The sequence below is a fragment of the Buteo buteo genome, chromosome 19 (genome assembly GCF_964188355.1).
Source record: "Buteo buteo chromosome 19, bButBut1.hap1.1, whole genome shotgun sequence".
Lineage (NCBI taxonomy): Eukaryota > Metazoa > Chordata > Aves > Accipitriformes > Accipitridae > Buteo > Buteo buteo.
In genome coordinates, this window is record NC_134189.1 from 11589295 (window position 1) to 11616012 (window position 26718).

Genomic DNA, 26718 nt, shown 5'->3' on the forward strand with positions numbered 1-26718 from the left:
ACTGCCTTAAAAACAAGTCTAATGTAGACTAGAACATGATTTAACACAGCATGGTATTAAACTTAGGTTCTATATGTGAAACTTCTTAAAACAGGACTTTAAGAGCAATGTACAGAGAATGGGGTCCTCTGTAGAATTTAAAAACAAGTTCATTCTGACTTTTATTTGTAGTCCTTGTACTTTGGGTATCAGGTGAACTGGCAGAGCAATTTTGTAGCCTTTCGAATTGTGAAAGTAGAAACTTACACTAATAGGTTATTAAATTAGTTAATTGTATAGACTCTTCTGCTTGCTATTTCATTTACCGTTCTGAACTTTTTACCCCCTTTATTTCTCTTGGCATCTGTCTTGCTAATGTTCTGGGCAGGTATTTTCAGATGTCACTTGCAGTATTTGCACAACACAAGATACTCTTTGCTTAGCACTGCTGGCTTTAGTATTACCAGCAGAAATGGGGATGGGGGTGGAGTTCCTGGTAGGAGAGCCCTTCCGGATTAACAAACTGAAGAGTTCTAAAAGGGGGATTGTTTGGTCTCTGCAAATCAGTTGCTATCCTGCTGCTAGCTGAAGTACTATAGAAGGTTTCAGCTGACTTTAAGCAGATACCAACTTAAGGTTGTTGGAAACTGTGGTCTATTCCATTTTGAAGTGGAAGGGCACTTAGTCTGTGATAGTTTCAGTTATTGGGCTGAGATGGCTCAATGCCGTGTAGAAACAGGTACCAGACAGTGAATTATATAGTTCTAGCTTAACAGCAGTTAAAGGGTTTGGTAGTGTCTGGTACTAAATTGCTTGCAGCTCCTCTTTGGTAGTTAGTCTAATAGCTAAAGAGGCTAAATATTATAGTAACATCTAAATGTGTAACAGTAATAGCTAAGCATTTGTAATAGCAAAAGAAAGTATTAATTCTATGTTAAATCCTGTCTCTGGAATCAGCAAGTTTTTCAGCTGTTCTGTGAAGTCCCATTAGTATCAAACAGGCAATTGTTAAGGTCTGATGTTAATAGTTGTAAACATGTAGTTTTGATACATCCATAGTGAGTAGTTCTGAGTAACTAATGAAATGCATTCGTTATAGGAGTAGTGAGACTCTGCTCCAAATTCTGAATTAAAGAATAGATGTGGAATTGTGTAACTTCATACATGTGATAAGTGCCAAAAAGGAGCTCTACTTTATTCTGGACTTGTACTGTAAACCAAACAATGAATGATATTGAATAATGAACTTTATTTGAACAGGTTTTGATGCTTACAGAGGCTCACCTTCAATAACTAATGGCAGCTATGGCCAGCTGCAGTTCCCTGGTAGAGATTATGCTGGAATGCCATATTCTCAGAGGGTAAGTATTGACTTTTATTTCCAGTAGCCTTTTGACCACTGTACAGGAGCCAAGTCTACTACTGTAGCTTTTCATTATCTTAACAGGTGAACTATTTCTTACAAGCTAGAGGCTAGTTTTGTTTCCTAGACAGAACTTTTCTGGAACAGTAGACAGCAGGTTGAAATAGGAAGTCAGTTCAGACAGATAACATCTCTGTATGACAGGTTGATTTTAGTCTGAAGGGAATCTCTGAAATGCAAAAGATGGCAAATAAGGTGTGGTATAGTGAGTCTATTTTACTATGGATTTTAAAGTTGGTACTCAATGCCTCTCTAGTATAAAATTAACTCCTAAATGGACTGACTGAGGATGCGGTTAGCAAAAAAAAATAATCCAAAAAACAGTGTGTAAGAAAGCAAAGGTTCCTGCTGGGATGAGGGCCTTCAGCTTTGAAATGAAATACATTCTTCTGTACAGACTTGTGGACTTGTAACAGAACTGAGATTTAAGGTATTGCTCAATGGACTGAACAGAGTGTATAGTTCAGAAGCTAACTTGCTAGAACTAGCATTGAAATAGCTCTTTAATGTCATACAAGCTATTGTAAATTTTCCATAAATAAGGCTGTTTATCTATATCCTAATTCTGAACTTCACCATTGTCTATTCTAGAGCTTGAATTAATTGTGCAATGAAAAAATACTATTTGTTAGCCCCACTTGTTTTCAGATTTTCTTATAGCCATCTTCCTAATACTTCTGTTCTCTTTTTAGGATGTTAATTACCAGCAGTGCTATAAACGAGGTGGGATAACTAGTGGTCCTCGAGCAAATTCAAGAGGTAAGGCTAACATCAGGTTCCCAGTGGCACATATATGGGCTTGGCTGTAGCAGATGAAGTGGAGTGTTATTGTGAATAGTGAGAAAAACAGTGTACTATCACTGATTAAACAGATCAAGCCTGGTATAAATTAACCAAGCTAGATGGAAGCTTAAGTACTGTTCTTAGCATTGTGTAGCAGCAGATTTAATTTCACTATTCTCAATTTGATGTCTTAACATGTCAAATTTCTGACCCAATGGTACCTTACTGAACTTTCTTCACAAAAACTCACTAGGAAAACACACACAGGGTAGTTCCAATGTTGCATTTGGCTTCTCCCCTTAATTGCATGGTCTCCCCTGATTCTGGGTAAGCTATCAGATTCCAGAAACTTTGTATGATAAACTATTTCTCATAGAAAGAGTTGTTTGGGAATACAGCTTTACTCTGTATTTCCATCCTGGAGTACAAAACCTAAAGAAATACATAAGACTAGCTGTTTGAATCTAAGCATGAATAGCATGTATTCTGAAAAGTTGTGAACAAGATGATTTAATCCTACTGTATGTGCTGGAAAAAGCTGGACTTACAGTGCTATAGGTGAAAAGTGATATGATTAGTAACTGTAGATGGCTACTTTGAAGAATAAAATGAAATTATGGTATATCATGGGAACTTTTAGGATAAAGCAGGCCCTCTCTGAGGGAGGACTCATAGAATACACTTCAGAATAGAATTAAAAGAAATGTGAGATTGTGGTGAGTTAACAGTTGAGAGATGTAATCATTAGCATTAAGACATCGTAGCAACTTTACTTAGTTTATTGAATATCTCACGGTGTTCCTTTCCAGTGGAAATAACAATGGTTTGCAACTTGAGTGCGACTGCTTTAAATTTCTTGGATCTATTAATGTTTTCTAGACCCTTTTAATGTGGATACTTGATAAAAGCTTCATTTTGGGGGGTGGGGTGCAGAACATTTAAAAGCAATTCTAGTTCTTCAGGCTTAAAGTATTCTAGCCTCATAAGTTGATATGGATGCAACTCTAGAAGAACAGTATTGAGGTAACTTGAAGTGCAAATTCAGATCTTGAAGGTGACTAAATGACTACTTGGCTTTTGGTAATTTTGTCCTTTTTTTCAGAAATTACATTTTTATCTCCACTTGGAAGTTAGCATATGCTTTTTTAAGCTGTTACATGTATGTGGCAAATACTAAAGCTAAAACTATTACAAGCTACTACTCTCCTACTTAGAATATGAAAAGTAATTGTTCATAGTTAAATTATGGCCCATCTTGCTGAATGCAAGCGTGATGAATGTAAGCCAGCTTTAAAATTCTGTTCTCACTGGGGTCTTTTGACAACTTGCTGTAGCTGAAAGACAAATCTTTTTGCAAAGTCCATACACTTGCTGCTTAAGATTATGCCTGCAGGTGTAATCTTATCCTTCTGTTATACTTACTTATCGTTGCTAATGATCTTTAACAGCAGGGTGGAGTGATTCCTCTCAGGTGAGCAGTCCAGAACGAGACAATGAAACCTTTAACAGTGGGGACTCTGGGCAGGGAGACTCCCGCAGCATCACCCCTGTTGATATGCCAGTGACGAGCCAAGCTGCTACCATACTACCAGTGCACGTCTACCCCCTCCCACAGCAGATGAGAGTTGCCTTCTCTGCTGCTAGAACATCTAACTTGGCCCCTGGAACTCTAGACCAGCCAATTGTGTTTGATCTGTTGCTGAACAACCTTGGAGAAACTTTTGATATCCAGCTTGGTAGGTTCAACTGTCCAGTGAATGGTACATATGTCTTCATCTTCCACATGCTGAAACTAGCTGTAAATGTTCCCCTGTATGTGAATCTCATGAAGAATGAAGAGGTCCTAGTGTCAGCCTATGCAAATGATGGGGCTCCTGATCATGAAACAGCTAGTAATCATGCAGTCCTGCAGCTGTTCCAGGGAGATCAGATCTGGTTGCGTCTGCATCGGGGAGCCATCTATGGAAGTAGCTGGAAATACTCCACCTTTTCGGGATACCTCCTTTATCAGGACTAAAATCCAGTGCGATGTTTACAAAAGATCTGCTCCAAACACCTTGGTGGAGGGGGGTGGGACTAGCTTTGCACTTACTACTGACTTTATAGAAGATATATGGTTCCATTATTGGGGGAAATGATGGTCCTGTTGTGCAAGGTGAAATCATGGAGTTGGGGTACTGAATCAGCACTAATTTGGCACTTTATCAGTTGTGATGTAGCCTTGCTAGTAAAGCTGTGAATGTATATTGTTTGCACTTACCCTAAACTGTATTAATGTCCAGCTTACTACACTATTGATTGCCTCAAGTATGGGCTATTCACAATGCCTTGTTGTGCCTCAATAAAACAAGTTAATATGCATTTTAGTATTAATCTTGCCAGTGGTCTTTATTTTTAAAATATATCAAATAGCTTATTCCTGATGCGGGGTGTACATGCATATTATTACATAGAACTGATCTTACAAGTTTCAATAATTCAGGATAAGCTGTATAGTTTAAATGGGATTACTTGTTTATTTAGTTCTTGCTTGATGCCATTCTCAAGAGTGTTCCCTTGATCAAAATGAATTCAAGATCTAGTTACATACCTGCTTCCTTTTTAACCAAAAGGTCTAGAAATTGGAAGTGAAATGCTACATACTTCGTTAGGACTACTTACTCAAAGTCTAGCTTTGTCACATCACCTGTCCTTCAGTAGTGATGTAGTTGAAATTCTTAAATCTCAAAACAGTCACTGAAGGGCTGGCTCACACTGTTAGTCAGCTGCAATATGTTTTAAAGTTAAAATTGCTTCACAAGTGTCACAAATGTGTATGGCTTCCCTCCCCCATGAGACTTGATTCAGATTGTACTGCAAGTTATCTCCTCCTTTCAGACAACTGCTGAGGAACTTGGTATTTGTAGTTGAAGCCTGCTGCTTGCATTTTAAATCAAACCTTGAATACAAATGCTAGGAAGCATTTATGAAATTCCTTTCTTACAGCTAATAGGCTGTGTGACTGGTCTTCAGAAATCTCTTGTGGCCTGACAACTGAAAAGCCATGATGTATGTCTTTGTCTAAGCTGCAGCATGTCAAATACTATAAAGCATTTCAATGTTTAAAATAAAATTATGAACTAGTAAGAAGACTGTAGGTCACTGGCTCTTTATACTTTTAAAAGCTTCAATAGTTTGTTTTAGCAGTAGGAAGTATTTTATCTGAGTGTACTAAGGTAGCTACTGCAAAAGCCTGACTGGTATATCTAAGGGTGGACTAGAACTATGCAAAGTAAAAGCAGTTCAGCTACCTGCTTATTAAAATAAAAGTAAAAATCTAAATGGAATAAATTTCAGACCTGATATAAAGCTGCTGTTTCTTGGTAACTGGTAAACAATTCTCCCCTGCTACCATGCAGATGCCAAAACAAGTTGTCTGACATGACTTCACAATGGTTTTATTCCAAACTTAGATTTCTTCTTCATACAGATTTTTACAGGGTGATCATACTTCAAGTCTTGGTTTAATTCCTTTGGCAAGTTCTGAGATGAGAAGTTTAGGTGGGACAAAGCTTTAGAGAACCTAGTTTACCACTACAGAAAAAAATGTCAAGCCTTAACTATTGAATACTAAGCCTGTATTTTTAAACATGCTAATTCTGACTTTAGCCAGTAAAGAGGCTTATTTCTAGAACACTCTCAACAGAGGATAAGTGGCAGGAGTTTAACTAGCACTCTTTTCTTAGACTGTTAACTCTCCTCCACATATATCAATATGGGAATATGGTAGATAGGATTAAGTGCTAAGATAATTTTCAGCTTGCAATAGCTTTGCAGCTGTGGACAAACAGCAGACTTCATTGCTCTTCTAACAGACCTGCAACTCTAGTTGTTTTTTTGTTTGTTTGTTTTACATGTAGAGCACTGACCCAGTCACTCCTCTCCCAGGCTGTCTATTTAGGGACTAGTAAGTAAGTGTGCCCTATTGTGCATGTAGAAGGGTATCCCCCTTGCACTTCAGGCTGCCTTAGTGCATGCTACTTCATTTAGCATGTAGCTTATCCTACTTGGTTTTATTATATGTACTTGTCTGATGGATTTTATATGTTTTAAGAACAAGTTATCAGTACTAAGAATTGCTAATAAGCTCAGCCTTTGGCAACCTCAGCTATGATTACTGTGAATACATGAAGCACACGTTGCTTTCTAATGCTCTAGTTCAGTCAAGTCTGGATAACTGCTTGGTGTCCTATGTTACTGCTTGTTTGAGACTAACCTTATTTCTTACTGGCAGATCTAGTAAAGCTTTTATGTATCCCTAGCTTGCATATATTCAAGATACCGGAGGTAAACATCTCAATTCCAGAGCTGGTTGTCCATCAGTATAAGATGGATTTTTAAATTCCTAACTAAAGGAGTATGCATTGTCGCAGCCAGAAGTGTACAGGTATCATGAAGCATGAAATCTAATCGCTATATGGTTCCTTGCTAGTAAACTTGGTGATAAATTATATAATGGATGGCTTTAAAAAACTTCATATTTTTATAGGCTTTATCAGCCTGAATGGGAATAATCTTTATAGTACCAGGTACTTTAAAATAAAATGTCTGGGGTTTCCCTGATACTTTTTATAAAAAAAAAAGTACAACTTGGACAATTCTCTTCCCATAGAATAACTGAAAATATGATCAATTTTATCCTATAGGTTTCTTGCATAGTACCTTCTTACCTAGAACTATTGGTTTTCACTGTTTCTAGTCAGAGCTCTGAACAAATCTCTAGCTTACCCCTGTTACAAAAAGGAATATAAGTACATTTGAACAGGTAGTGTCATGAAGTTTCAGACTAGATGTGACTCAAAAGGCTAGTATTGAACTTAAATGCTAAGCCTGTGTTTAAAAAAAATATTGCAAAAGACCAAGCAAAGCACCTTTTTTCCACACCAATAGCTGGCCAAAATTCACTGCTAGAAAATTGCTATTCTAATCTTCGAAATACCTAAAAAGATGACTTCATATGGCTTCCCATAATGAGAAACACTAGGATATTGGTACCTTGTACCTCATTTTTTATGCTTCTAGATTAATACTTGTTTTTGAAAGCTTCTCAAAGCACCTCAGAGTATTTCAGTGCATTATTTACTGACAGTTTTAGTCTACCTCAGTATGTCCAGACTAAAGACCTAGATCCATATTCTACTTCTGGGCAAAGCATTTAACAGGTGAGTTTCACAACTTGAAAGTATTTGAGGTAACGCTGGTATAGACTTCATGTAAATAGTGTCTGCCAATACTTTTTTTTCTCCAGTAGTTGTTAAATGAAGTTGCTTGAATTGTTGCACTAGGTAACATACCTTAACTATGTAAGGATGACAATCAGATCTAATTAAAACATATAAAGGGTCATCATAGTTCTGCTAACTTCCTATTGCTGTCTTTGCTATGGAAATTGGATACCACCTAAATTCTTTCCAGTTTAGTTATCTTATGCAGCCTGCTGAAGATAAACTATAAGGGTAAGGAACTAACACTGGGTTTTGTTTTGGAGTGAATTTCCATGTTTCCTTCTCTGAGTTCAGTGAAATACTTGAACTACCTTGAAATGGGAGGGTGTACTGGTTTTGGCTGGGATAGAGAATTTTCATTAGAGTAGCTGGTATGGTGCTGTGTTTTTGATTTATGACCAAAACAGTGTTGGTAACACAGCGATGCTTTAGTTACTACTGAGCAGTGCTTACGCAGTCTCGAGGCCTTCTCTGTTTCTCATGCTGCCCCACCAGTGAGGAGGTTGGGGGGGCACAAGGAGTTGGGAGGGGACACAGCCGGGACAGCTGACCCCGACTGACCCAAGGGATACCCCAGACCACCCCAGACCACATGAAGTGCTCAACAACACAAGCTGGGGGAGAAGGGGGAACACTCGAGTTACGGCCTCTGACATCCCAAGTAACCGTTACGGGTGGTGGAGCCCTGCTTTCCTGGAAACATCTGCCTGCTGATGGGAAGTAGCAAATGAATTCTTTATTTTGCTTTGCTTGCATGCACAGCTTTTGCTTTACTTATTAAACTGTCTTTATCTCAACCTATGAGTTTTCTCACTTTTGCCCTTCCGATTCTCTCCCCCATCCCACTGGGGGGGGATGAGCGAGCGGCTGTGTGGTGCTGAGCTGCCTACTCATGGGGTTCAACCATGACAAAGGTTTCTTAAAATTTTCAATATACTAATGGGCTTGTGACGTTTGTGTTTTTGCCAGGCTATAGAAGTGAGAGGAGACCATGAATGATCTACCAGAATTGTCATGGCTGACTTCCTGCAGCTAAGGAAACCTCCATCCCGCAGGCTACAGTGGTGGCACAGAGAACATCACTGTGTTGTACTGGTTCAGTTTACATACCTTTTCCTCCCTGACTGCTGTAAGTTATCTACAGCTGCTCTGACAAAACAGTCAGCGGGGGGAGACGGTTTCAGAATTTTAACTGATCAAAGTCTTGTATCTGGAGGCCTGGCATACATTTATCTGCTGCAGATCATCCTCGCTAGCTCTTTATCAAATCTGTACATGTCTTTTGAGAAAATTATGTTTGAGAGGCTTGTGGAGGGTATGAAAAGTCTGTTTTGTCTTCTAATTGTACTGTACCATAACGAGATAAAAATAAGTTAACTCTAGTTACACACTTGTTCACAAGTCTCTGATCAACTTAATTTTGTGTCTTGCTCCCAACTATAAACAATTCTATTAAGAATGAAAAAGCTTATAATTTTTTATCTGCTGACTGAACATTTCCAGGTGCTGTGTACTTGGAAAAAAAATATTGTGATGTACTAATTTGGCTGCAGAGTACTAATTCATATAGCTTTTGGACTGTTTGGGTCTTAGATGAGTAAGGGCTGTGGTTGATATGGAATGAAGGCTTTATGCCAAGTACTGACCCAGTCACTTTGTCCTTAGTTTACTACAATGAAGTAAACCCTATATTGAAAACAGTGGATTACTTTTAGCTTGTAGCACATCACACAAACGATCATTGCCGCCTTTCTCATAATTTCCATGAGCATCTCATTAACTACAACTTAAAACCAGCTGCTATCCTAAAGGAACTTTGTTGGCATGATAATGAAGCAGATGTTCTATGCCAGCAGAAAGTATGTTACACATAGCATTCAGCTAAAACACTACCTGCATTTCAAAACAACCAAGTCAAAGGACTAATTCTAAGTAACCTGCAATATGTAAGGCTTTTCTGTTTTTTCTCCACCTCCCAAAGTTCTTGAACTTAATCAAGTTATCTTGATAGCAACTCTGTCAGGAACTTGGTCTGATTTTTGTTGAGGACAAACTTACATTGCTTTAAAAATCCTTGATTTCAGCAACTGAGTTTCAAAATATGATTGCTGGTTCTAAATACTTCATAAAACTGTTGTTATAGTGCACTTGAAGAGTTCTGGCGTTAAAAAAAATAATTAATCTTTGCTTTCTTTTATCTCCCCTCCTCCCTTCTATCCTCATCCTTTTTTTTTTTTCTGTACCTGCATGCTGGTGCAACTTGGGATTTCATGTACTTGTTTTTAGTTTCTTTGTATATCACTTGTCCCTTTCACACTGGGTCTTCTCTCACCAGCAGTGTTAGATAGCTGACAAGAAAATCTCAGAATTTTACTTCAGATCCTTCATTTTGCAGAGTAGCAAAACGTTAAAAAAACCCAACACGTTCTAATTCAGTTCTAGATCCATTATTTTGAAATAGATGAAGCCCAAAATATTAACGGAACTTTTGCTCTAACAAAAAGGCATGCAAGTTCTTGCTTATAAGTAGTTACTTTGATCCTGAAGTTTTTGAGGTTACGTAAAAGTATTTAAATTAATGACTAAACTTATTTTTAGAATAACATAGCCACTGGTATCTATAGAGGTTCATGTTTTACAGAAGGAAGTATCAGGCATATATCAAACCCAGCACACAGGTAGATTAAAATGCTAGCAACAATAGTTCCGTAACTAAATCACTGCTGACATACTACAAAGGAAACGAGCATTGTTGAACTGGACGTTACTTGATTTAGAGACTTGATGGCATTGCCTTGTTGATGCCTGTGTGCACAAAAAGTGTGTCTTAAAAGCAAAATCTTAGGTGTAAAATCTTTTCCACTTTTTTTGTAGTGAATGTTGTGTGTTAAAAGTGACATTTTAAATACAAATGGTACCTGCAATAAAATTATGAAAAGCATTTCAGGAAGATGTTAAAATAGCCTTTAAGCATATTTTGTTCTTTATTGATATGTTTCACATCACCAGCTCCACAAGACTAAAGTTCTTCCATGAATAAATTTCCTAACTTTTAAGTTCACCTACCACAGATGAATACACAGAAATGGAATAAAACAGAACTGCTTTTAAACTGTCCATAACATACTAATTTGGGAGAAGGAAGTAGAGACATAACACTACAAATCCTTTTAATTTGGTTTTAGTATGATACATGATCCAAGATCTTTAAAATGGGCTTTTCACTGGACTACTCTTATTTACTATCTTAACTAAAATGAGAAAATGACAAAGAATTACCATAGTTAACGATATATACCTTTTACACTCACAGTGGTTTTTTTTTTGTATTTTATCATTACTGAACATACTCTCACCTGCTTCTAAGAAGTGAGAAGGTCAATGAAAGTACCTGTAATTTCTTGCTAGATGCTGTAGAGCTGCATTACTGGAGAACAGAAAATACAGTTCTTGAGTGATAATGATCAGGTGTTCTACACCAAAAAGTGATGAAAACCACAAGAGAGCGCACGATCTCCAAATGCTAGGTAGGTGTAATTCATTTTTACAGCTGGATTATTTTTTAATTATAGGCAAACTTATTAAGGGACGCAGTTTTTTTGTATGAAATCATTACGGCATTAGCTGCTTTAAAGTTTTCCTTGCAAACAATTTAGGAACTGAAGTTATTTAGTGGCAGTAAAGATGCTGTGGCAAGCATTACTATATAGTCCCCTTGGTTAGAGAAGGGCATCCCTACCATAAATGGCACTCCTGTGCATTCAGCATTGTTACGAAGAGTATTCTTCAGTATAGATCAGGTAACATATAAGTTGAGGGAAGTACTAGTGTTTTCTTAACTGAGGAGCAGTAATGAGAAATGACGTTTCGTACTGTAATTACAATGAACAAATGACATATTGTCCAATTGTCTTCTTAAGACATCTATATAATCTTGTAATTGCCCTTGTGTTTGACTCTTCCAAAACACAGCAGTCTTTCTGTTCTTTTGACCAGTTAATAACACATCTCTGGTTTGTAAATGTCATGTAAAACATCACCTGCAGAAGTAACTGAAGGATTTGGCTCGCTAGGATCATTTTAATCATGAGTTTTTTCTGGCATGCTGTCGGTCTGTGAACTGCACCTTTGACAGTCATCTTACACCTGCACAGATGTTTAAATCTTCCTTTGGTTTGCCTGCATGTTCCAGGATTTACGGGGAAAAAGAGGAGGACGCAGGTGGAGAATCACAATGGGGCAGCAACCACTTGCAGTTAGAAGTGGTGTTTGTATATTCCTGACAACTTGAGTGGTAAGCACCTTCCAGCCACTTGCCCACACAAACACCATTAAGGTAAGCAAACCATTTTCAGGGTCTACTAATCTATGTAATGATGAAGACAAGTATCACGAAGAAACATGCTCAGAAGCATATAGGAATTATGGTGTCTGTCCCAACTGCACATTTTAGGAAGCTCCTCGCGGCAACTTTCTGTCTTCCTGCACGTTGCTAGTCTTTCTTGTCCAGATGCACATACCTTAGGTACCTAGATAACTGTGTGAATAATGTCAGTTCTCCACCACGCAACTGACCTCACCACCATTCGGTCTCGGCGTTCTCACTTTAATTCTCACGCAAACAACTCGCGTGGTAGCAAATACAGAACAATCGAGCCTGCTGCGCAAGCTGGAAAACTACTGGGAAAAGGAGTAAACTATTAAGAAAGAAAACTAGGAGGGTTTTTAAGTGGGGTGAAAGTATGCGCTGGCAAAGACGGCGGGTGCGGAGGGTCTGGAAGCATCCCGTGGGTCGGGCGACCAGACGTCTGCGGAACCGGTGTGCCCTAGCCAGCGCTGTCCCTCAGTGCAAGGTGGAAGAGGCCAGCACGCAGCGATGGACGGAGGGACCTCGACACAACAGCGCCGGGCCCCAGCCTCCCCTGGCCTAGCTCTAGCCGTCCCCTCGCCGCCGCGGCTGCCCGGGCCTGCTCCCCGCCGGCGTCCTGTGCCGCAGGGCCCGGCCTCCCCTCCGTCGCCACGACAGCGACGGCTCGCTACCAGCCGAGTACTCCTGCCGCTGTCCGCAGGGATGGGACGCGGGGCAGGCGGCCCTGGATGCGGAGGTTGCGGAGGAGCAGCCGCACACGCTCCCTCAGGACAGCGGCCTCCCCGCCCCCGGCCGCTCTCTCCCTCAGGGAGAGGGGCCCGGCGGCCTACGGCAGCCGGCGTTCCGTTCCGTACGGCGACATGGCCGCCGCCGCCCCCAGGCAGCCACGGCCTCGGAAACCGCTCCCTAACCCCGCCCGCTGCGAGCCATCCCCGCCGACTTGTTATCCGTACAACAAGATGGCGGCCACCTCTCGCCGAGCTCTGCGCCAAGCCAGAAGGCGGCGCTGCGGCCGTAAAGCGGCGCCCGTTTCCCGATACCCCGCTGTCGCAAACCGGTGAATGGCTCTGGAGAGGGACCGGGGGGGGTGGGGGACACGAGCCTGGGATTGTGGCACGGGGGGGCGGCGGCGGCGCTAGCGGCGGGGGCGGCTCCTCCTCCTCCTCCTGCCCCCGGGGAAGCGCTGCCCGCCGGCGAGGGAAGGGGAAGATGGATCCCAACAGGATCATCCAGGCTCTGAAGGGCACCATCGACCCCAAGCTGCGCATCGCCGCCGAGAACGAGCTCAATCAGGTGAGGGGAGCGGACGGACCCGGCCGGGACCCGCCGCCGGCCTGCCCCGCCCCCGCCCCGCCGCGCCTCGCCTCACCTCACCTCGGCCGCCGCGCGGCACGGGGCCGTCCGGCCCCGCCGGCAGGGGCGCGGGGGGCGGGCGAGGCGGGGGGTGAGGGGGTGTCGGGGCGCGCCCCCTCCTCCGCTCCGCTCCCTCCGCAGCGAGGGGCTGTGGGACGGGGGTCCCCGCGCCGCTGCCCTCCCCCTGCGCGGGATGCAGCGGAAAGCGGGGCCGGGCCGAGGGGCGGCGGCGGCGGCATCCCCCCCCACCTCTCCCCCCTACCAGCCGCCGGAGCGGGCCCTTCCGCGCCGGCTGTCAGCCGCCGGCCCGGGCGCTCGGCCGCGGGGCCGGGTGAGGGCGGCCCTGGCAACGCGGGAGGCAGGGCCGTCCCGGTCCGGCTGCCGGGACCCCCGCGGCGGGGTCTGCCGCTGCGAGACCTGCCGGCAGTCGGAGGGAGCCGCCGGGGAGGGGGGGAGCGCGGCCGCCGGTCCGCGCCGCAGGTGCCGGGCGGCTGGGCGGGATCGCTGCCCGCCCTCAGGAGATTTGGTCCCGAATTTTGTGACCCTGCGAGCAGGGCGTACCGAAGCGAAGCGCGGCGACCTGATCCTCGGCGCGGCCTGAGCGCTGCCGCTCGGTGTGTGGCGCTGGAAGGCGTGACATTGAGCTGGGCTCTGCTCAGACCTCTCTCTCGCTCTTACAGGTGATAGGCAGCAGTGACTCCCGGGCGGGCGTTCATCTTGTCCCGTTCAGCAGCATGCCGAGTAAAACTTGGAGAAAGGCGTTAGATTTTTATGGGTAGTATTTATCGCAGCATCCCACAGTTAACGTCGTGGCAGCATGCGCCGTGACCGCAATCTCAAATTGGACATTTGAAAAAAGAGAAGGTTCCTTTGCACGGCACTGATGGAGCTTTAACCTTTATACTTCGATGGGACATTTGATCGGTTCTGTTGGAGGACTTGGATTTTTTTTACTGTGATGGTGTCTTAACAAAACAGTCGATGAGAATTGGCCATCAGGAATTACTGCTACTTCAGGGTTGCTCGTCCGGCTTAATTTTCTATTTAGGCAACTTAAAACTCCTTCTGAATTAGGTATAGCTAATCCTTGCTTTAGCAGTTGGCAAGTTCCTTTAGTAAATCAGTGGATTAAGCGCTGGACATTAAGAATGCTCTTGGGGGACAGTTAGATGAAAGTGCAAAACTTTTTTTCTTTATTTGGCATAGTTACTTTAAAAATCCATCAGTACCTATTTTTATCCCCTCTATTAAGGAGTGAGAGGGAAATTATAAATATTTGTCAGCAGCCTGTTGCGCAGGCGTCAAAACTACAGTAATAAACTGCTGCATGTTTGGCAGGCTCAGAACAAAGAGGCAGCTGTCTGGATTCCTGGGTCCTGCTCCTAGTGCTGTCGTTTTAACATCACTGATAAGTACTGTGAAGCTCAGGAAAAATTTTGAAAGCGTTTTGAGATCTGTAACATGTTTTAAGTTAAAGTGATGGATAATGTAATTCTCATGGCGGACACAGGTTTTAGATTCAAGAGTGCAAGTATATTTCTTGAGAACAGATTGAGATACAGAATTTTATTTAAAATAGCTGACACATTTTCTCTTTTCTAACTTACAAAGAATGAATCTTGAAATTAAGACATACCTATTATTGTGTAGGCTTCCTGTTACTAAATGAAGCACGATGTATCTGACTGACATAATGTACTGATGCAGTGCTGGGTTTGACATGACTCTGGATGAGTGGAACAAAAGTGCTCCTGAGGAATGTCACTTAACGTGGGCCTTTGACATCTTGAAGCCTTTCAGTGCTTTTGAATTAAAACTTCAAAGCGACATGTCAGACTCCCATGTATCTAATGATAGTGTTGACATGTCACTGTGTTCCTGCAAGTACTGGAATCCAGATGTTGTCCTAGCATTTATCTTGTTCTAACAAAGGAATGAATCCACCAACCAAACAGAAAACCCTCCAACAATAAGCACTTGAAGTGGTAATACAACACTTGGCCAAACAGAACAGGGGTTACCTTTATTCTGTGCAACAGTTAAAGTGATGCTGCTCCTGATACACGCTAATGGGTGCTGAGGTAAAACTTCTCTTGTGTTAGCCCATCTGCCGTGTACATTTGCTTTCCAGTTTGAATCCAGGTAGAGACAGGAGCTTCCCAGAGAGTATAAATCCTACTAGTCTCCCAATATAGCACCTCTCTGTAGGCACCTCATTGCTGGTACCAATACAGAGTCCTTTAGAGCAATATCATAATAGTCCCAACTCCATAATTTGCTTACAGTGTAGAGCGTGGGGAATGGAGTTCAAATGAATGAAAGCTCTCCTGCCTGTAAAAAGTCCCAGCATGTTTGAAAATGTCTCTTTCTCTTCTGTATGTTCCTGCACCTGTGTAAAGATAGAGCTAAATCAATGTTGCTGTCTGCCTTCTGGATTATCATCTAACTGCATTCAGAAATGAAAGCAAGATTCCTTTATTTTTTGCCCTTATTATAGCTACTGGAAGGCTGTTTGTGAATTTTCTTCCTCCTGCAGCTAGAAACAAGTGTTGGTTTTCAGCCAAAATTAATTTATGGTACATTTGTCCATTTATATCCATTTGTGCCAATCTTACTTCTTAACTAGAATAGGTTTCTTGGTACCCTCTCTGACATGTTTGTCAAAGGCTGATCCCTACTGGCCTGTTTTCCTAGCCTCAACAGGCTGTATTTCCTTTCTCTTACCATAAAACTGAATTTATGAGATCTAATCATAGGAGAGCACAGCTCTTCTCCGCACTTGTTTCCCCTTTGAATTAATCTTCCTTGTGCAATCTAGTCATTTGTGTTTGTAGCATTCCAGAAAGTATCACGCTCAATGCCACTAATACCTCATTTGATACATCCTAAAACTACAATTACCTTCTTCATGTCCAATATCTACATATTTCTTATCACTTAATATACCAAGGTCCTTTTATCGTATGGTTGTTCCTCATTAAGAAACCTCAAGCTTTTAGTAGAAATTCCTATTATCCTTGAGTGCACGACCAGGTACTTTGTCCTATTACCCTGCTCCATTTTTGTTGGTGCAGTTCTAAAGATCATTCAGTTCTTTGTAGGATTTTTCTGATCTTCCTCCTTGGATGATGCATGCTTCTTCTGAGTCATGAACAAACTTCACTTCTTTCGGTGACCTAAACACAAATTAAGTGTGGGATATATCTGAAATGTGATTCTTGATAAACTAGAGCAGTAATAGAGCAGTAATTTCCTCCCAGGTCAGTAATCTCTATCATGTAACTGCTGTCATATCCCTTTTAGCTTGTTGATTTTCTAGGTGTACACATCTTTCCATCCCCCTCTTTTTCTTTTGTGCCCCCCCCCCCCCATTTTTTGTCAGCTGTCACATCATAATCGGTGTGCACTTTATGATCATATCTATCACTCACACTGTACTTATTAGAACAGTCAACTATCATGCCAAAAAAGATATGCAATTTCTATGCACCTTTGATATCTGTTCTTTTGTAGGCTTTTGCTCGTTAGGTCTGTCTCATGGACTTCAGGGACTTCTGTTGGTTTTAGGGTTTGTTTGTTTTTTTCTTAAGTAGCTAAATACTGCTTTCATGTGCCAGTTCTTGGAGTGTTGTGGAATGTACTGTCTGATTATGTGAACATACAAAGTCATTCTGATTCCAATTCAGATAAGATTACCAGACAGTTTTTATGCATTAATCTTCATTGGCTCAACCTGCTGTAATACATTTCTTTGGCCTGTAACAAAGGGGAAAATAACACAGTTGCAGAAATACAGCTGTTTGTTTAAATATTGAGAAGGACAGAGTTTCAGAATTTGGCTTTGATGGGCACTGAGTAGTAGTGCTGGAAGAAGAGAAAGAAGAGTGAGAAGATTGCCCGAAAGCAGAAGAGTCCGGAATAAAGTTGGTTTTCCTTCCATATCCCTATGTCTTTGAGCTGGCTGCCATAGTAGGCAGGGATCTTAAGGCCACTCTGAAAATGACAATGAGCACATGTTGTTAACTAGTGGAATGAATCTCAGGTATTTGTTTTGAAGACCAGTTTGATGAAGAGGTTGACTTGCATGATTAGAAGTTCTGTGGAAAGTGGAGTTTGAGACTGGATGAATTGGGCAGCAGAACCCACAGAGGAAAGAAGCTCAGGTAGGTTCTTACATATGCTTATTTTCACTGTGTATGAAAACACTGTGTGTTTTCCCCTCCCCAAACAATACCTTTGCATGTAGACAGGGAAAGAAGAAAGTGTCTTTTGAAGTTCTAGCTTGTTTTAACAACTGTCTGTGACTGACAGTGTGAAAAAACAAGAGAGAAAATATTATTAACAACTGCAAAAATATTCCTGAGTGTGACAAATACTGATGGAATTTCTAAGTAACACATTTTCAATGCACAGCAAACAGAAAATAAACCTTAGTAAACTGGGTAGTTGAGCATCCAGGTCAAATGTACGTAAGCCTTAAAATAATCTTTGTCTACAGTTAATTGCATATGTATTCAAGGTACAAATTTCTTCTGTATGTTTGTCTTTGCAAACAAAGATGTAGTGCCTTGATTTTTCAGCAATTTTTACATGCAGTAGTTGGATTCAGAGGTACAGAGAAAGATGTTTACTGCTGGTGGAGAAGGATGGTCTTGGCTTCGCTTGCAGAACCTGAGGGAAGGCTCCAGTTTTCCATATCCATTGTCCTAGATTGTCCTGCTGTTCTGAAGGGGAAGAAGCGCCTTCCAGTGCTGTTCTGCACTCAGCCACTGTGGTTGCCATCAGTGTAGTGAGAAGGTTACTGACAGATGTGATTATGGAGCAGTTGCTTGCTGTGGGCTTTAAATGCGACAGCAAGCAAGACACAAGAATAATGCTTATTGAAATGAAGTTAGTAGTATATAATGCATGATAACCTGGGACCCAAATCTGAATGTCAGATGTGAAAAGTATTTGCTTCAGTAGGATCCATTTGGGAAAATTTTTATATATTTTTCCTGCTTACATCTCCTTGCATTCTAGTCCTTTACATGTGACGGTGTTCATCTTGCCGTTTTTCAGTGGCCTATCTGAGGCTTTCTTGGGTGTCATCGGTTTTATACGTAATCAAATGGAAGAGGAAATAGGCAAAAAATGATGTATTCTCTCATCTTTTGAAGGCTGGAGCTGTGATGCCGAGGCAGGGAAGAATACATATTAGGCCAAAGGTGAAAGGACAGAGTGCAGAAAGCTGTACAAGTGCAGTGCATAGATCCTGAGACACTGGACACAGATAGAACAAGATGCAGGGGGACATACGCATCTCTTCTCCATTGCTGTAAATTTACCTAATTGTATCTTACCAGTGCTGTATGCCTCTCCCAGTTTAGCTGCTAGCCTTGCACATTGCTATATCCCATCCTCTTAATCCTAATGGAAATTAAATGAGGGTTTTTTTTTAAGCATAAACGCTCTGATCTGTGATCCATGCAAAAGCAGTCAGTATGTGTTTTACACAGCTTTAAAATAATCATTCTTTGTAAGTACTCAGTGAAAGTTTATTTTTCAAAACCCTTTACTTTCTCCTTCAATACAAACATACACTCACATTGATCAGCACCTTCATAGAAAGTTTTACCAAATCACAGCAATGTGAATTCAAGGCAATGTAATTATTCACCAACTGCACAAAGCAGTGTGCTGTGTTACGGGAGCTGCGCCGAAGGTCTTTTTCAGCCATCTGGTGCCTCCCTGCGGCTCCTGGGCACAACTCTTCAAAATCAGCAGATAGCTTTCCATTCCTTCTGTGAGACTGAGGATATTCCTGCTCTCCCTTTGTAAAAGTTTGGGTGCAGCTATAAAAATAAAAATAACTGTCTTGCTGACCTCGTCCAGCTCTAAGGTCTCTTTCTTGTCTCTTTCCATTTACACAGGGCACACCTGACAATTGCTCTGCACCTGCTGGTGTGGTATGTACAGCTTTACTTGGTGGTGTTCAGGAGCCTGTTGTATGGTTTCCTGAGCAAGGCAGGGAAAGGATACATCCCAAGATCACAATTAGCATGACAGCTAAACCAACGAGAATGTGCTGGTATAGGAAAAAATGTTGCTGCGTGCAGCTTTTTAAAAAGTCCTCTGTTCTAAAAATTGCAAGCGGCATGTAGTTTTCCTGACCGGGTTTGTTGCTGCACAAGTGAACAGGATAGTATTTGAGCCTCACAAATACAACAGAATCGGGTGTCTTGTTTCTAAAACGGGCACACAATCTCCGTTGATCTCTACAGCCTTCATGTTTCTGATAATGAGTAGGAAACAAAGCTATGTAAAAATGTGAATTATGGTAATGACAATAGTATGGAGTAGAAGGATTTAGTGGGAGCTCGATACTGTGTCCCTGAGATCTCTTTAGAGGTGTCATTATGTAAAGAAACCCTCATAGCAGTGTGCTGGTAGGGATGGGGCCCCCTCTGAGACACTGCACATACCTTCTGCGTAACACGTCTTTTGTCACTCCAGGCACTTGCTGAGAGGATTTGCTGTGCAGGCCAAATAACCGTATTTGTATGTATCCTGGCAAAACTTCAGGGGTAGCAGTTGTATGCCAGCACAAGTGGTACCAATAAAGCTTCCTGGAGTAGCAGTGACTTTCATGTAGATTCAGTAAAAGCTGTTTGCACAGAGAAAAGGAAATAATTTATACTGTTATCACTGTGTCCACCCTAAATGTGATACTGGTAGGATTACTGCAGGAAAACAACAACACAAGCCCCCAAAAGGTTGCATTCTTAATCAGTGTGTTTATAGTAGTAAAAGCTGTGTGTAGATTGGGTCTGAGAACAGCATATTGGCACTGTTTAGAAGAAAAAAGACAATTAGAGTTTGCACGCATTTTTGGTTTTCTGTGCTGCTGGGATTCCTTATGCTTTCCCTATCTCCCTCGGAGTTGGGTGCTGAGTGCTGGCGCATGCTGCAGCCTACTGCAGCCCCCATAAGAACACACCAACGCTGTACAGATTCTGTCCAATAGGGGCTGCAGGGCAAGCTTTGGACTCCAGGATACTTGATTAAAAGGTGATCTTTGGAATCCAGTATGCTTCAACCAGTTGGTGTCGAAAGCTGGTATTTCAGCATGTCTGTAGATAAATGGAGTTCCTGTGCTGTCTGTTACAGCTTTTACTCTATTTGGAGCATTTCTTACGGATAATTAAAGTTTATAGAGAAGGGAATTGCAGGAGAGTATGCTTTTGATTTGCCATTACTGCTTTTATCTGAGATCTCAGATTACTCTGTAAACATCAAATGAGTCTCTGAGCATAGAGTAGGTTAGAAATACACTATCATTGTAATGAGTAAAATGAGGGTCAGAAAGTTAAGTGATTTGGTAAAATTATTGAATGATAGTGTTGTGATGCAGCTGTTACACTTAGGCATCATGAAAGCAATGTAATTTTACCTCATTACAGAAATGTTAGCTCAAGGAACTGGGTACATGAAGAGCAGAATGTACCTCTTATTTCATAGCTTTAGAATAAGGCAAAGTTTATGGGACAATGTAGTATACTTGTACTTGAAGCACAGCTCTGAACACAACCACAGAACTGCCAGGCATAATCTGGTTGGAAAGAAATACTATAAAAGGTGAAATAAAGAAAACTTCTGCCATCTAGCCCCAAGAAACATCTCTCTTTGAACATAAAGCACATGGATCTAGGTGATGAAAGATCTGACCTACTAGTAACTACTGACGCTGCCAAGGCTTAGCAGTAACTGCACCATGCTGAGTCAACGATTCTTCACATTGGAGGACCCCTGTTGAATGACAGCAGCATAATGCTATCAGATTTTCACATCTTTTAAATCTGGCGTGCTTTGCTCAGAAGTTCAGTGAGCATTGTTTTCTCTTTGAAATTCTTCAGCTGCATGGCTGATGTAGTGTTTGAAAGGTTCCGAGGAAGGCTGTGGGTTTTGAAATGTTATTTGTCTACACTTGATTTTAATTAAAGATGGTTATTCCACTGTGTTTCCTTGGTTTTTATTTTTCTGTTAAGATGCACTATACATGTAGTTCGTTAAAAGGTAGCTGTATAAATATATGGCTAAGGCAGATGCTGTTTACACTTGAAAATAATTTTAAATGGTTCTCTTAATCTCTACAAAATTCAGTATTGCTGTTATACCACAATCTATTTTGCAAATAAATGGTATGTATTGATGAAGCATGTCAATATTCATTTGATTTATGAGGCTAGTTAAATAATTCAAAGACAGATCTGTAGCGCTTCTCATTATGCATTCTCAGAATTATTTAAATATTCATTATCACTAATCTCTAATAGAAAGCCTTGTCACATTACTTATTCCACCCATGTGCTGTTATACGCTCAGCTTTTAGAAGTAATTATTTGGATTGCTGCAGATCTGGGTAAATCCAAGTGCTAAAACCTTTCATACTTCATAAGAACACTGCAAAGTCCTTAGTTTGAGTTTCTTATTCAGCTTTTGGTAATACAGTCTTCTTTAAACATAGTGATTTGCTAACTGTGTTTTATATGTATTTCAGTCATATAAGATCATCAATTTTGCTCCAAGTCTACTGCAAATCATAGTATCAGATCAAGTTGAATTTCCAGTGCGTCAAGCAGGTGAGATAAATTTCTTGTTTCATTTTCTTTCAGTAGAAAGTCAGTCTGTTAGTTGTTTCAACAGAGTATTGAGCTGTTGCAGTGTAAGTAAGTTCAAGTTTGTCCTGAATGTGGAAATGAAGAGGATCTATCTTTGCCATTTCTTTCCTGCATGAGGGTCAGCTAAAACCACGGGTATAAGGTAGAGTCCTGCTTTGGCTTCGCTGTGTTTGTAGTGATCCCTACTGGATTGCTGTGATACTGATATGAAAAGAGAATGATTTCTCCTCAAAACTGAGTACCCAGGGAGCCTTAGGTATTCTTTCTCCTGGTGGTGAAGAAGTAGTGAGGCCAAGACAAATGGGAATTTAGAAAAAAAGTGGATCTCATTTGAATGCACATTTCTGTATTTGAATCCCATTTCCTGGAAAAAATGTAAGTTTCTGAAAAATGAAAAAAACACCCCATATTTCCCTACGTCAAGGGTAGTCACATATGCTTAGTCAGTATCTATGGTGCCTGCTCACAAAAGTAGATATGAAGGAGGGTCACATCACTGATAAGTTATAAATTTACAGTCTGAGCATGTCTAGAAAGATTGCCCAGCTGTGTGTGTGAGTTCAGGTGTGGTGATGCAGTTAACTTTTGAGTGTATATGTGCGTAAGATCAGATTCTAAATTCTCATAATCTATTTTAACTACTCCTATACAATATTTTTGACAGATACAGAAAATATTCAGCTTTTTCAAGAAATTGATGAATACTGTTTCATGCACAGCTCTGATTTTATCCTATGGAACAGCATTTCCCGTAGAAGCACTGTTGTTTTTTTTATACAGATCCTATTAATCCCCTGAGTGCGTTGGGGCATGCTGACATATGCTGTTTGTCATGCTGGCGTTTATTTTTTCAAAGATAATCCAACTTTGAATGCATTGTTAAACCATTCTGTAGTGAAGTTTGATGCTTAATCTGGACTCCATAAGGTCATTTGTATAAATTAATCTCTCATTTCAGTATCATTCAGGGAAAAAACCAAGTATGTAGAGCATAATTTTAAAAATTTTTGTTTAATTTTTTAATTTTTTTACAGAGTAGGGCTATAAAATAGAGAAGCACATTTAAATTACATTTGTAAGTCAACATATTTTCCTGGGAATTTTTTAAAAACCAAGAATTTGAATAACAACAAGATCTGTGGACAAAGTAAATTAAAGTCTTGGGCTGGTCTTTCTGGACCTGTTTCTTGTCTGAATATTCTGGCACGTCATAGACAATAAACTGTTTTTCCTCTTGCTCCTATAAAATATTTTACAAACTACATGTTTTCATACTTCATAATTTGTCATCACCAAGAAAAATGATTGTACCCAAGGATATCTTTTTTATGCTTTAAAACTCTATCTAGTCATCAACTGAAATAGTACGTGGATAAGAGTTTATTAAGAACATTCCTTTAATGTCTTACACCAAATTTCCTATGTTTTCTAAAGAATGCCTACAGGCATTTCAGTACTGAGGCATAAATGCTGCTTTGTTTTCAGTTGAAGATTAACTTTATTTTTCATGTTTTTTCATGTGAGACAGAAGGGAACAATTCTAAGGGATTATGGGAAATCCTAATAGTGAGATAAAGCTTAGGGAATTCACAACAAACATTTCTGTCTGAATAGAAAGTAGGCCCCGTGCCAGTTTCATACTGGCCATTTCCCCAAGCAGAGTGTCCCAAGCATTGTGGGTGCAATGATTTGTTTACATGAGCCTTCCAAAACTTCACTTACTGAGTTTGAGTAGTTGTTTTAGGGATCAGTAAAAGTGCAGATTAGTAGATTTTTGTTTGCTTGTTTACAACGATGGAATATTATGTCCATATGGAAGACTGCTGTAATAAAGAATGTGCCCCAATAGAAGCTGACTGAAGTACTATCCTATTCTGTTTAGGACCAGGCAGCTGAGCCTGATTTTTGTGTGGAATCATTAAAAAAATGGTTTTCTGACTCAGCTATGCTTAGTGCCTATAATTGTTAAGAACTCATGCAGTGGTTTTCAGTTGTCTTTTCAACTCTTTGTTCTACTTTCAGCTATACTACATGTTGAGCACAGAGTAATGTGGAGATGTGTTAGCATTAAATTATTATTTCCCCAATGTTTATACTTAGCTGCCATTTACCTGAAGAACATGGTGACACAGTACTGGCCGGACCGTGAACCACCTCCTGGAGAAGCAGTATTTCCATTCAACATTCATGAAAATGATCGTCAGCAGATTCGTGATAACATTGTAGAAGGAATAATTCGTTCTCCTGACTTAGTGAGGTACTTTACATTGTGTAGAGGTATTTTTGTAGCTCAAGTTTTCAGACCTACCAGTCCGGATGTAGTTAGTGCGAGAATCTCAGTTTCTTGGGAGATGAAGCAAGTACTTGTTTTGAAAATGTAATAATAATAAATTTTAACATATTTATGTGCACTTGTTTTTCAAAAATGTAGTAACCTGGCTAAAAGCCCTGTGATGTTTAAAGTGTCTTATAACACTCACTGTAGTGACAGCCTGTCTATTTGGCTGATTCAGGGCAGATAGTGTAGAGGGCCCTCTGCAATACAGAATTAACCATTCAGAGAAATACTGCCCAAGGTCTATTTTCTTTTTCCTAGTAGCCCTTTTCTCAGTAACTTTTGCAATTTTTATATGTAAGCCCAGTATTTAAATGTGTATTGGCATTCTTGGTTTTAAGATGTTAAAAGAGTGAAGAAACGCTATTTTCTTTTTGCTGGAAGAATAGCTAAGATTCACAGATGTACTACAATGTATGGTTGTTCACCACTCTAATTAAAGTGAGGCTGATAGGATGGTATTAGGCTGTAGCGTATAGATGTTCATCTTTGAAAACCAGAGGAAAATCTTCCTCTTCTCTCCTCCTCCTCTCCACCAGCTAGGTGCCCAAAGATGTCTTTTTGTCAGTAGTCATATCCAGAAGAGGAGTGATTGACTACAGATTGAAATTGGGATTAGAGAAAACACTTTTAAAAAACAATGAAACACCAGAATGCATTAGACTGCTATGGCATTGCTGTCACTGGAGGTCTTTATGAATAGATTAGACAAACACCTGCCAGAAATGCTTAGGGTATAAATGGTCCTGTACTGAGACAAGAAAAAGAACTAAGTCATCGTTTCCAGTTCAGCTTTTCTAACACGCTCTGATGCAGATGATTAGTATCTCCACTGAAAGAGATAGCTTCTCCTTGCCAAGGTTGTGCTACAAGGTAAGGAAGCCTGTGTTCTTTCTGTGATAAAGGCATGTAGTTTCCCCTGCCATCATGTCATAAATACCAAGGCTAAGTTTATACAAAAGAACACGAAGTAATGGAAGTTTGAAGAATGTTTTGCAAACTAGTTCAGGCATCGTTTCATAACCTGATATTCAAAATTACAATGACATTCTACATCTAAAAGGATTGTTGAAAACCCAGGACAATCACTTGGAATAAAGTGCAGAGTTTCTAAATACTGGCTAAACTTGTAGATTTGTCAGAGGTTAAAAAAGTCACAGAAGCTTTACTGGAACTGGTCTGATATTGTAATACTGATATTTTGCACTGTTCGCTTGTGAGAACAAAGCGGGAGGAGGAACCAACTCAGCAACAAGCACAAACTCCAAAAGCTTGAGGGGGATGGCAGGTTTGTACAAAGCTAAAAGGATCAGTAGGTGGAGGGCCCCTTACTGAACTACTTTGTAATAGTGGTTCCTTATGTAATGGACTGCAAGAGGGTACCCAAGGAAAACTAAATATAGAAGAACTAATATTTTGTGCAGACACTTCTTTTTTTTATTATTATTCCTTAGCGGAACCAGGAGTATTTTTTTACAGCTTCTAGTTCAGTGCTGCTCAGCTTTTTTAATCACACCTCACTTTAGTCAACTAACAATCCTGTCTTGCCTCACCGTTGTGAGTGGCATCTAAAAGTGTGGAGGGAGAGGAATGATAAGATGTTTTTACCTAATTGGCTCTGCCATATGCTTCAGAGCTTGTGAAAGTGCTGTTCTAGAAGATCGCAGGAAAATTGTCATTTCATGAGGCACCTCTGGCTTGGATCATAACACAGGCCAATATTGTTTAATAAAAATGTACAAATTTGTGTTTTTGTGGTTGCTTTCAGCTTCTTAAGTGCATAGAAGTATAAACATTCATCTTCAAAGTACAAAGCTAGCTGGTTTCACGAGCAATTAATTGTTTTCAGATATTGCCTGATGGGTGTGGAGAGGGAGGAGGAAGGAAGAAAAGTAGCTAAAATGTTCTGAAATTATTTTCTTCCTTAAAGTTAAATCCCCTGGGATTTTTTTCTTGCTTTTCCTCTGCCACTTCCCAGAACTCTTTCAGTGCTGTCATAATATGTATGATACTTATGATATAATATATATATTGTGGCCAATAAACCAAGATTTGAGATCTATCATTCAATATTAAACACTATGCCATGATCTTATTTACTTATAATGTATTTCTTTTTCCCTCCTGTCTTAGAGCCCAGCTGACAATGTGCCTCCGTGCTATCATTAAACATGACTTTCCTGGCCATTGGACAGCCGTGGTGGACAAGATAGGCTACTACTTGCAGTCTCAGAACAGTGGGAGTTGGCTTGGGAGCCTCCTGTGCCTCTATCAGCTGGTGAAGACTTATGAGTAAGTTGATGTCCATCAATAGATGAAGAATCAGTACTTTCAGTCTCAGCTGATTACTGAGAGTGACATTCTTAAGAGCACTGGCAGTTCTACAAGGAATTCAGATAGAAAATGGGAATTAATAATTGTCATATGCTTCCTTTCCTGCAAATAAATGAAAACTATTCATCATCTTTATATCAGCAGGGAATTGAAAGCAGAGATGCCAGCAATAATCTGTATGAATTTACTGACTTTTTTTTTCTTGAGGCTTTACACTT

At 40.6% G+C, this 26718-nt stretch overlaps 2 protein-coding genes across 8 annotated transcripts in view; both read left to right on the forward strand.

The window, feature by feature from the left end:
• Nucleotides 1–4540, forward strand: part of CAPRIN2 (caprin family member 2) — a 35889-nt gene extending 31349 nt beyond the window's left edge. For all 6 annotated transcript variants that reach the window (XM_075051031.1, XM_075051029.1, XM_075051030.1 and 3 more), the window contains 3 exons: nt 1240–1340; nt 2095–2161; nt 3634–4540. In XM_075051031.1, coding sequence (XP_074907132.1) covers nt 1240–1340; nt 2095–2161; nt 3634–4202 — 737 coding nt within the window. In that variant the 3' untranslated portion in view covers nt 4203–4540. The remainder of the gene's footprint in view (nt 1–1239; nt 1341–2094; nt 2162–3633) is intronic.
• Nucleotides 4541–12941: 8401 nt separating this feature from the next.
• The window catches only part of IPO8 (importin 8), a 46623-nt gene continuing 32846 nt past the window's right edge, over nt 12942–26718 (forward strand). The window contains exons 1-4 of one of the 2 annotated variants that reach the window (XM_075050992.1): nt 12942–13111; nt 21711–21792; nt 23932–24088; nt 26300–26458. In XM_075050992.1, the coding sequence (XP_074907093.1) occupies nt 13028–13111; nt 21711–21792; nt 23932–24088; nt 26300–26458 (482 nt within the window). In that variant the 5' untranslated portion in view covers nt 12942–13027. Of the gene's footprint in view, nt 13112–16565; nt 17335–21710; nt 21793–23931; nt 24089–26299; nt 26459–26718 lie in introns of those variants that run through there. The other variant, XM_075050993.1, reaches the window with a different exon arrangement.